This window comes from Chaetura pelagica, unplaced genomic scaffold, assembly GCF_000747805.2.
Source record: "Chaetura pelagica isolate M959 unplaced genomic scaffold, ChaPel_1.0 scaffold553, whole genome shotgun sequence".
Taxonomy (NCBI): domain Eukaryota; kingdom Metazoa; phylum Chordata; class Aves; order Apodiformes; family Apodidae; genus Chaetura; species Chaetura pelagica.
In genome coordinates this window covers 55,088-66,514 of record NW_009952808.1, presented here as the reverse complement: position 1 = coordinate 66,514, position 11,427 = coordinate 55,088, and the positions used below count along the sequence as shown (strand labels likewise).

General features: G+C 52.3%; 1 protein-coding gene across 1 annotated transcript in view; it reads left to right on the top strand.

The window, feature by feature from the left end:
- The first annotated feature begins 1,164 nt into the window (after window positions 1-1,164).
- Window positions 1,165-11,427, top strand: part of KDM2A (lysine (K)-specific demethylase 2A) — a 25,741-nt gene continuing 15,478 nt past the window's right edge. The window contains exons 1-10 of the mRNA XM_009995031.1: window positions 1,165-1,294; window positions 2,447-2,525; window positions 3,799-3,845; window positions 4,396-4,574; window positions 5,398-5,504; window positions 6,093-6,186; window positions 6,985-7,138; window positions 8,131-8,246; window positions 9,705-9,831; window positions 11,124-11,386. Of these exons, the coding sequence (XP_009993333.1) occupies window positions 1,165-1,294; window positions 2,447-2,525; window positions 3,799-3,845; window positions 4,396-4,574; window positions 5,398-5,504; window positions 6,093-6,186; window positions 6,985-7,138; window positions 8,131-8,246; window positions 9,705-9,831; window positions 11,124-11,386 (1,296 nt within the window). The remainder of the gene's footprint in view (window positions 1,295-2,446; window positions 2,526-3,798; window positions 3,846-4,395; window positions 4,575-5,397; window positions 5,505-6,092; window positions 6,187-6,984; window positions 7,139-8,130; window positions 8,247-9,704; window positions 9,832-11,123; window positions 11,387-11,427) is intronic.

Below are 11,427 nucleotides of genomic sequence, written 5' to 3'. Positions count from 1 at the left end.
TGCTGAACTCCAGGGAGGAGATGAAATTTGCTGCTGCAAGGAGGGGAGACCAAGGTAGGTGTCTTCCCTTGGGAAAGGGCCCTCCTTGCTTCTCCAGGAACCTCTGAAAGAAGGAGGAAAGGAGCTAGGAAATGCTCTCCACTCCAGGCATGGAGGTGTGCTGTGGCAGGAGGTGGTGACAGGGAATTTTGGCACCACAGCATCATGATCTGTGGCTGGGATGTGACCCTGTCACCAGTGCTGTGATGCCACCAAGGTGTGACAGTAGCTGCTCCTCTCACCTCCTGCCCCATCCTGTCCCTGGCTGGCGTAACAATTGGTGTGGACACTAATGGGAGCATCCCTAACTGAGGGAAATCTGCTTGGCTAATTCAGACCAGGTTGTTTTTATCTGAGGGGATTTAGGGAGCATTCCCACCGAGGCTCTGCTGCTCTCCAGAGGGTGGCTAACAGCTGGGAACAGTAATTTCTTCCAGATCCAGCAATGCTAGAAGAGAATGCCTGTCAGGAGTCCCAGTACAGATGTACTTATGAGACCCTCTAAGGAAAGGGTTACTTCCCCACAAACAAGGGAATAAATCAACTTTTGTGTACAAGAGTAGCCAGAGATGAAAACCTGTGAATTGTTTTCAGCATTAAACCCCTTCCTGTATCACTTGGTGCTCTGGCAGCAAATTTGTGATTTAAATTCACAAATGCCTTTACCTCCAGCATAGGAAAATCCTGATGAACCTTTAAACATGGCAAACTGATTCTTTTTCCTTGGCCCCCAGTTACACTGAACTGTCTCCTGTGTCAGTGCTCACTGGGAGTGAATTCTCTTGTCTCCTGCACAAATCTGCACAAATCTGGTTGCAGGAGAAGCAAATCCAGGGTAGGTGTTGGCTAAATAGATCTTCTCTGCCATGTTTCTCTTAAAAGACTGATCCCAACAGTGCTTTTTGAGCAAGAGATCTAGTAGATAACTCAGTAATAGAGGGTCTCATTTTTCTGGGAGTAGAAGCTTCCCAGGGACCAGCTGCTGTAGGGCAAGGGCTTCCCCAGAGCCCTTGGCTGAGCTGTGCCAGGTTGAGTTGTGGCTCTGGGAAGGTGGTTCCTCATGGTCTTCCCTCCCTGGTCCCACAACTCTTCCCCCCTGGTCCCTTCTCTCCCCAGCGTGGCACGATGAGGCGGCGTTACGAGGATGATGGCATCTCTGATGATGAAATTGAAGGGAAGAGGACATTTGACCTGGAGGAGAAGCTGTCCACCAACAAGTTCAACTCCACCTTCGTGGTCTTCATGGAAGGCAAAGGTTTGTGTCGGGGCTGCAGTGTGTGAGCGCTGGCAGGGAGCAGATACCTGTTGGTCCTGGCTGCTCCTTCATGGTGTATGAGATGACCTTTATTAGAGAGGGAGCAGTGATCATCACACTTGGATGTGCTCTCCTGCATCTGACTACACCCAAAGCCTCCCCCACTGCCAACTCCAAGGGTGGTTACCAGTCATTTGTGATGTTCATTAAATCCTTTCCCACTCTCTGGCATTTTCCTTTGGTTTTGCATCCTTAAGTTGGGAAAACTCTCCATTGCTCCCACCAGCCCTGCCCTCTCCTCTGCTGTAAACCACCTCACTTGCATAACCCAAGTGGTGCAGAGCAGGCAGGGGACATCTCTGCCTGCTCCCATCCATGGTCCCCAAGCATTTTGAAGACAATTTGGGGTACATTGGTAGGAGATTGGCTCAACCCTTCGGCTGGGGGGAGCTGAAAACAGGGAGTATGTGTGGGAAAGGGCATGGAAGCCCCTCAGTCTGGAGAGCAGTGAGCTCTGCAGGCTTGCTGGGACACATGGCAGCCAGGAACACGAGGGCTTGCCTGGCTCAGCACCTGGAATTGCAGCCACATGTCTAGGAGATGTTTAATTCAAAGGCTGTGTGGGATTTCTCTCCATTCTTTCACCACCCATATGGCCCAGTGGGATGGCCTTTCATCACACAGCCAGTGGAAGCCTGGTGAGGATTTACCAGGAGGGAGGAGCATTTCTTCAAGGCCTCTCTGGCTTGGCTGTGAACTTCATGAGAGGAAGTGAGGAGCGAAGGCTGTGCTTGTTCCCCTGTCTGGTGCAGCCTGGTGGAGCAAACCCCTCCCTCCCTGGGAGGGGCCCTGTCTGAAGCTTGTCAGCAGCACACACCATGCTGCTCACAGAGCTGCTGCAAAGGAGTTCCAGGCTCTCCAAAGGGGTGAAGAAATAGCAAGAAGTGAGGTTTTATTTGCTGGCTAGCCTTGCCACAGAGATGTGAGGAGATTCTCTGGTCTCAACTGGGTCTGGATCTGAGTCTGAAATTAATTTGCTGGGAGCAGGGTTGGACTAGAGATCTCCAGAGATCCTTTCTAACCTCTGTTTGTCTATAGTCCTCTGGAGGACTCTCCCTTAACACCTTCCCTTTTCTTTTTTCCCCACACCAGACTTCACAGTTGAATACATCCAGCGGGGTGGCCTAAGGGACCCTCTCATCTTCAGGAGCTCTGATGGCCTGGGGATAAAGTAAGTGTCAGGGGCACAGGGTTCTGGATGACTCTGGCCCCATTTCTTGCCTTTCTCCACACTGTGTGGGATAAATCCTAGTAGCTGGATCCATGCCCTACCAAGTTGGCATGACTGTGTCCTGTCCACACTATTCTGTACATGCAGTAAGCAGAGGAAAGTGGCTTCCACCTCAGTTATCCTGTTCTTCCTGATCTGTTTGGACTTAAAATGGGAGTTCTGGGAGGCTGTAGGTTATCACAATTCAACCAAAAGTCTGGAAAGCCCCGTGGCTGCTCTGATGCAACATCTGGCTGGGTTTCTTTCCTAGCAATATAGGCCTCTATTGCCAGAGAGTCAAGGAATTTGTAGTATTTCTGGCAGTTCCCAGAATTCCAACCTGACATGGGTACTTCTCATGTGCCATCAGTTAAGATTTAGAGCTTTGAGTGTAAAGTTAAACTGATGCAAGACTTTGGGCTGCTTTATCATGTTCACATGGGGTGGCAGATGTAGTTTTAAGGCAAGAAATAATGCTTCAAAACATTGCAGCTGTCTTCTACAACTTTAAGACAAAGGAACCTGATCTGATCTGGGGTTTCTACTAGCTCAGTGGTTTGGGTTTTTTTGTTTTTTTGATTTATATGAAATTTAGAGGAATAAATTAGCCCTGGGAAACTGTGTCAGAGCCAGGACCAGCAGCAGGATCAACTGGCTGTGAAGGGGGTGGGCAGCATCTCATCCAGTGCACAGTGAAGAAAATGAGGAAGGAAACTCTGCCAGGTTCAGTTTTCACTGCTGGGTGACTTGGGAGGGCCCAGGTTTGATATTGGGGGGGTTACAGTGTGGGCAGAACTGGATCTTTCCTGAGCTTTTGGTTGTTTCTTTGGGTCAAGAGCTGCTTGGATGATGCATGTACAGAGAAGTGTGCCAGCACAAATAGTTGGAGGGGTTAGACTGTCAGTGAAATGTGCTGCTCTGGCTGTGCCCTTTAGATGGGGTCAACTCTTAGGAGCAGTCTTTACAATAAGAGGTAGGGTTTTCCACAGCAACTCATGTTCTAGAGATGATACCTCCCATTCCCAAATCTGCTTCCCTAGCCAGAAGTTGGGCTCAGCATTCCCACCCCAGACCTGTGCCCCCAGAGACCTGCTTGCATGGTCCTCACCCGCACCCAAGAGGCAACAAACCAGCAGAATAGTATCTTCAGGGTGTCAGTACTGGGCTTACAGGTGGGAAGGGTCTGCAGGTAGGAGCACTTCCTGATGTTTTCAGCAAGGTGTTTGTTCTGCAGGATGCCAGATCCGGACTTCAGCGTCAACGATGTGCGGCTGTGTGTGGGTAAGTGCCCTGGGGGAAACAGGGAGCCCTGCTGCCCCCTGGGCAGATGGGGAGGGATGGGTGGAGGGTTCACTGGGTTGATCGAAGCTGGAGGTCTGGCCTTGTGGCTCCCCCAGCGTGCTGGTTGAACCTGAGCCATCTGTAGGCAGTGGATCACAACTCTTAGGTGCTTGAGGAGCAGTTTGAGCTTCTGTTTCAATGTGGGTATGGAAGAAGATGAAGTTATGGGAGAGGCCAAGACCTCACACGTGGGTGGATGGGTTCATAGAATCATAGAATTACAGAATCATTTAGGTTGGAGAAGATCTGTAAGGTAATCAAGTCCAACCTTTAACCCTGCTCTACCATGCTCGCCCCTAAACCATATCCCCAAGCACTACATCTAGACAGCTTTTAAACACATCCCGGGCTGGTGACTCAACCACCTCTCTGGGCAGCCAGTTCCAAGGGGAACAGTTCTCTGAGGAAGGGTCCCTTGTCTCCTGGAGTGTCTCTTCTGGGTGGTCCATTGTGCACAGGGATGGTTCCAGTGCTCTGTCTGTTGTGGCAGGGAGCAGAAGGATGGTGGATGTCATGGATGTGAACACCCAGAGGGACATCGAGATGTCCATGGCACAGTGGGCACGTTACTATGAGACACCAGAGGCTGAGAGGGAGAAGCTTTACAATGTCATCAGCCTGGAGTTCAGCCACACCAAGCTGGAGAACCTGGTGCAGAGACCTGCTACGGTGAGCTTGGCTCCTCCTTCTGCAGAACCCTTCTCCAGAAGGTTGTGCAGCATGGCAGGGAGGGCTTCTGATGCCAAGTGGTGAAATCCCTCAGGGCAGAGGAGGCTGAGACTGGAAGTGTGCTGCAAGGGGGGGCAGGAGGGAAACGAGTTGCCCTGAAGTGTGAAAGGTGGGCTGGGTGGGATGGACATCCTGAACTCCCTCTGCAGTCGGTGGAGGGGAAGGGGCAGCTCTGTAGGGCCATTCACTTCAGTCTGCTGACTGCAGAGGGAGCCTGGACATCTCTGGCTGTCCTGAAGCTTAGCAAGTTGAATCCTACCCTACCAGTTGCTTCCCAGTGTGTTTTTTATGGAAGCCCAGTACCAAACAGTTCCTTCCTAGCCCCTAAGCAGAAGACAAATATCCCAGCACCATGCGTGGGATCTCACTGTGTTTCTCACTGTACAGCAGCACCTGGCATCAGGACAGCTGGTCCAAAGTTCCTTTCGTGTGGGATTGCACCAGTGGCATTGGGAACGTCGCTGGGTGGGAGGGGGTTATTTGGTCATTCAGGTGCCACCAGGGTGTCCTTCCCTGCTGAAGTCCCATTGTTTGGTGGGAGTGTGCTCTGAGCAGGGCTGCCTGGCAGTCTGTGTGCAGCATCATGTGTGGATTTGGTGGGCCTGGTGCAACCCTGCACCCCACAGGGTCCCAGCCACATATGGACCTGTGGGCTTACCAGGAAGGCAACAGGTATTTGAGCTCTTAGGACAGCCTGGATGAAGCAAAAGTGTTTACTGTGCCCTTTTCCCCTCTACTCATGTCTCCCACCTTTCTCCTGCAGGTGGATTTGATTGACTGGGTTGATAACATGTGGCCCAGACACCTGAAGGAGAGTCAGACAGAGTCTACAAATGCCATCCTGGAGATGCAGTATCCAAAGGTGCAAAAGTAAGTGACTCCCTGAGCTGCTCCAGTGACAGCAGGCAGCAAAAAGCATCTCTGGCAAGAAAAGTGCCCAAGGGAGAAGCAGTTTGTACCCAGGGGAAGCAAGAGGAGCAGTCTCCCTGTTCATTTCAGAGGGTGACACTTGTAAGGACACTGGATGTAGTTATTTAGGCCCCTGCCACACAATGTGAGGAAGAGGGGGCTCTTGTGGCTTCTTGAAGCTCACTGTGCTTCAGGAAAACTCTTGGTGCTCACCACTTTGGGACATCTGGAGCCAGGTGATCTGCTAAACACTGCCCATCCTGCTCTCCAGGCCAGGCCTGGGGGTTCCTAGAGCTGCTGGGTGTGAGAGGATGGATCTCTCCTCTTGCCTGGACTAGATCTCTTTGTGGGGATGTGACATAAATGCAGGGTGACCTCTCCTGCAGGCCACCACCTCCCTGCAGCTACAGTGCTTAGCACTGCACTCCCTGGCTTCTGGCCCTTGGCCTGGGTTTGGGCAGCCCATTTGCCCTTTGGGAAATATTCTATCTGCCTTAAGATGTGGCTCACCACTCATTTTCACCTTCCTGCCATCTTCTTTCCCACCAGGTACTGTCTGATGAGTGTCAAGGGCTGCTATACAGATTTCCACGTGGACTTTGGTGGAACTTCTGTGTGGTACCACATCCACCGAGGGGGAAAGGTAGGAGGACAGTTCCTGTTAGGGAAGGTCACAGATGCTTCAGGAGAGTGGTTTTTAGTCCTTCCTCTTGTCCATCCCTGAAGATGCTCCCTTCTCCTTGTAACTGCTGGGAAGGAATTGTTCAGCTGAAGACAACTGTCTGGACTCCCTCCACAGTCCATAAAGGCAAATCTTTGGGGAAAAAAAAAACCCTTCTTGTCACTTCTCTAGTAGAAATCCTGAGCAACTAGTCCTCCTCTGCCTTAGATAAGGGTCAGGGAATGCAGCAGACTCTGTCCCACCTGAAGAGTCTGGGCTCTTCACCCACCTTCCCTTGCCAAGGAGATGCAGCTGCCAGACTTCCAGAGCTTTCCCTCAAAGGACCAGCTGTTGGAAGAGCCTGTGTGGGGATGGGATCTGCTTGTCCCCTGTAGGCAGGTGCCAATCTCTAGGTCATTTATAGCTCTAATCTGGCAGAAATACTCAGGTAAATATCTCCTCTGTCCCTCATGCTCTGGTCTCTTTGGTGGGCTCTGGATCTCTTGATGCTGATGGAAATACCACCTTAAAAAGTATCCCAAGCTCAGTCTGCCCATGGTGCTCAGTGCATCCCAGCAGGAAAGCCCTTGCTCAGCAGCTTGTACCCTCACATGAGCTGTGCAGGGCACTTTTCTGGGAATTCCTGTGGATTTGCATCCTCTGTGAGTGGGGAAAGGAAGAGATTTAGATGTCTGGGAGAGGGAGCAGGGCAGGGTCAGAAGCAGGAGCTAATCTTATTAATTATGCAATGACTTACACGTGTTGTCTTTATTTTTGTAGATCTTCTGGCTGATCCCTCCTACGCCCCAGAACCTGGAGCTCTATGAAAACTGGCTTCTCTCAGGGAAGCAGGGAGACATTTTCCTTGGGGATAGAGTGTCTGAGTGCCAGCGCATCGAGCTCAAGCAGGGCTACACATTTGTCATCCCCTCAGGTACCAGGGGGTTGGGCAGGCACATCCAGGCCTTGGCCCAGGGTTGTGGTGAGAGCCTGAAACTCCTGGGACCACCAGCAGGATCAGAGCAGGCAGGATTTAGCTTCCTCCCTCAGGAGTGACTGGGAGAGGGAGATGTGATGTGGCTGCATCCTTGCAAGGAGAAGGATTGTAGGAGCCCTTTGAAGGCTGTTAATAAAACTCTTGGATAAAAATGGTGTCCTTAGGACTGTTCCAAGCTGCTGTCACCTGCTGTTGCACCTCCAACAGCTGTGCAGGGATGAGCTGTGTTCCAGCCTACAGCAGGACCAGGAACTGAAAACACCAGGGATTGCACAGGTTACTCATTTGAGTCCTGTTACAACTGACACTTCTTTTGAATTGAGTGGCCTTGCCTTAGGGAAGCCCTTGCTGGAATTACCAAAATGTTGGGCTTGGATGGATTACTTGGCTGTGAAGATGACAGAGCTGAGACTGGAGTTACCTTGAGAGTTTTAAAATTGTTGAACAGACTTCGGGGAAACTTATTTTTCCTTGTTGCTGGTGTTCTTGAGGCCTAACACGGACTAGAAAGCTACTCTACAGAGACACCAGGATGACAAAAATGTATAGACAGGAGTTGGAGACTTGTGTCACCATGGGGAGGATCCAAGGCCAGATCCAGAGGTGAATCTAAGTGCCCAAGTACAGGTCTGCCTCTGGCTCTTAGATGGGTCAAGTGAGCTGAGTATGGAGTGGTTCAATGGTGACACTTCAGGAGGGGTGGACATTGTTGTAGCCAGTCTGTGTGTGCAGCTGACCTGGATGCATGGTCAGGCTTCAACCATCAGGCTGGACACAACAGCATGAAGGTGGTGCAGATTCAACAACCCTGCTCTGAAGAGATCAGAGGAGATCACTAAGGGATTGAATGAGTAGGGACTGTCAGTTGTGAGACCTTGACCTCACCTAGTGGTTCAGATAGATCTTTCAAGCTCTGCTCTCTCTCCCAGGTTGGATCCATGCTGTGTACACTCCCATGGACACGCTGGTTTTTGGAGGCAACTTCTTACACAGCTTCAACATCCCTATGCAGCTCCGGATCTACAGCATCGAAGACCGCACACGGGTGAGGATCTGGGGAGAGCTGGTAGGCCCTGGCCTCCTGGGATGGCAGGAACCCAGGCAGAGGGACAGCCTGCAGTGTTCACTAAGGCTGGTGGTGACACCAGGGCCTGGAAACCCTCCTGTGAGTGTGATGGGGACCTCCCCTGGCTGCCAGGAGAGGAAGGCAGCAAGGTGGCCATGGGAATGCAGCCAGTGTGTTGCCTTTTCCCTTAGCTGGCTGCCTGCAGCTGTTTGGTGGATCTTGGACCTTGATGTGGTCCAAGATGAGTGGAACTGGGGGTGTTCAGCCTGGAGAAAAAGAGGCTGAGGGAAGACCTTCTTGCTCTCTGGAACTGCCTGCAAGGAGGTTGGAGCTGGGTGGGGCTGGTCTCTTCTCCCTGCTAGCAGGACAAGAGGAAATGGTCTCAGGTTGTGCTGGGGGGGTTTAGATTGGGTGTTAGAAGAAACTTCTTCACTGGCACAGGCTGCCCAGGGAAGTGATTTAATCACCATCCCTGGGAATGTTTAAATTATGTGTAGATGTTGTGCTGAGGGACACGGTTTAGCACTGGACTGGGTAGAGTTGGGTTAATGGTTGGACCCAGTGAAATTAAAGGCTTCCTGTGAAGCCTCAAGTAAGCATTGTGCTGGCAGGTGGGTGTTCTTGCTTGTTCCTTGTGCAGAAATGGGTCCTGCAGTGCTCAGCACCTGCAGAGGAGCCTCAGGATGTGCCTGGGCTGTGACAGACAGACCTCTCCAAAGCAGTTTGGGGTGCTGCAGCTGGCAGGACCCGTGGGCTAACACCCAGATGTCAGACCATCACCCAGAGCAGCTGAGATAGGAGTAGAGCAATGGAGTGTGTGCCTTCTTCACCCTGGGCACAGTGGAGCATCAGGAGGGTGTGAAACTAGATCATCTTCAGAGGTCCCTTCCAACCCTGTGACTCTATGAGAACAGGCAGCAGGTTCAGGGACATGATCTGCCAGCATGTGAATTGCCAGCACTGATGTGACAGAGCCCCAGGAGCCCTCTGCTAAAGAGCTGAGCTGGAAGCACCTCTCAACAGCCCAGCCCTTTCCCTCTGCCCATGGAGATCCTGTCAGATGCTGTGCTGGGGCTTGGGGAGAGGGCTTGAACCTTCCATGAAACCTGCTGTGGCATCTGCCACTTTCTCTTGTGCCAAGGAGGGAGGAGGTCTGGGGTGAGGTGGGGGGGAAGAGCTGCAATCCAAAAAAAGAAAAAGGAAATGTTAATGGCTCAGGAGTTAGGGGGGCTGGTCTGTGCTCTGCCTGGGGAGAACATCCTGCTGCAGGGAGAAGGACATCAGGCTGCCAGAGCCACCAATGATGCTGTTAAACCCAGACATGCGTTTCCTGTCCCTCGGGAGGGGATGGGTCTGGTTGGAGGCAATAATAAGAGCTACCTGTGTGCAGCCTGGTGGTGGAGGGAGCTGATCCCTTTCCCCTCTCCTCTTTTCCAGGTTCCAAATAAGTTTCGTTATCCCTTCTATTACGAGATGTGTTGGTACGTGCTGGAGCGTTACGTCTACTGCATCACCAGCCGCTCCCACCTCACCAAGGACTTCCAGAAGGAATCTCTCAGTATGGGTAAGCCCCCCCCTTCCTCACTCGGCTCCTGGCACTTCCCTGCACCCTCCTGCTGAGGTGTTGTCTGGCTCATGGGCAGGGGAGAGCTGTCTGGGAAGAATTTGGGACCATCCACTTCAGTTTCACAAGGTGTTTCTTTGGGTCTTTCCTTCCTGAGCGCTGGGAGTGTGTTACAGACTGGGATTCGTTTCTGTTCCTTTGAGCCAAGTCAACACTAGCCAGCTTTTTGCTTCCTCCTTTGCCCCCTGCAACAAACCAGGTTCCTTGCAGCTGCAAAACCAGCACCCACATTCCTGGCCTTGCTGGTACACCCAAAGCCTTTAGCAGAAGAGGTGGAGGGAAGCTGCAGCAACCACTGCTGTGCTGTGGAGCAGTGAAGCTTTTGTGCTGGTCAGGGCCTTCCTGCAGGGAAAAGACATGTTTGGCCTCCTTGCAGGTCCCGAGGCCTAAGCAGTGGTTCAAGAGATGGTTTTTCTCAGAGACCCTTCTTCAGAGTGGGAGAGAGCTGGGTAGCCTCCACTCAAGGCCCTTGAAGCAAACCTTTTGGGGCTTTTCATTTCTGTCCATGGGGCCCTGGCAGAGAGACACAGCTCCCAGCTCTTGTTCTTTTCCTGTGGCCCTCTGGGCAGCTCCCTCAGCACTTGGTTTTGGAAACGTGGTCTCTGTTCTCCTCTCTCCTGGAGGCCTCCAGTGCTTCCATCTCCCTTTCTCTGCCACTGAGTGGGAACTGGTGCAGGGAGCTGAGAGGAAAGGATCAGGAGAGCCCCTTCCCTTTTGTTGCATCCTGCATAATAAGGCTCAGAGTCCTTGTGGTCATCTAGTGAGTCCACATCCTCTTTCTCCCATCAAGAAGGCAGGATGAAGGTCCCACGTCACTTGTAGAACCAGGTGGCTGGAGATCCCAAGTCCTCCAAAGTCAGGTTGGATGAGGCTTGAAACAACCTGGTCTAGTGAAAGATGTTCCTGCCCAGAGGAGTTGGATGGGATGATCTTTGAAGGTCCTTTCCAACCCAAACCATTCTAGGATTCTGTGAAATTCAGTCTAGGGATTTGTTGTCTCCTCCTCTGGGAGGTTTTCCCACATCCTGTGCATCCCCACAAAACAAACCAGGAATGGGAACGGGTTTCAGCTTGCTGCCACCTGCCCCATCCTTTCCTCTCACCTTCTCCCTTTACGTACCTGCTGCTCCAGTGCCTCTGGTGACCAGGAGGTTCCTCCAGAAACTGAGCACCTCATGAGAGCGATTGCCTGGCTGCTGTGCTCTTCCCTCACTCTTTCTCCATCATGGCAGATATGGAGCTGAGCTCCTCGGACTCAGTGAACATGGAAGAGGAGGAGGAGGAGGAAGAAGATGAAGATGCAGCAGGGAAGGAGCCCAGGCGACCGATCACCAGGAGGTCCATTCTCACCAGCCCCATAGCCAATGGTGCCAATGTGGACTATGATGAACTGGGCAAGAGCTGCAGGAGCAGCCTGCCGGGGCTGAAGAAGACCCCATCTATAGACTCTTCCGACTCCAGCCGGGGCTCCCAAAACGGGCAGGCCTGGGAGCCGGCGGGGGGGAGGCCCCCCCACACCCCCCGCGGGGACCCGCC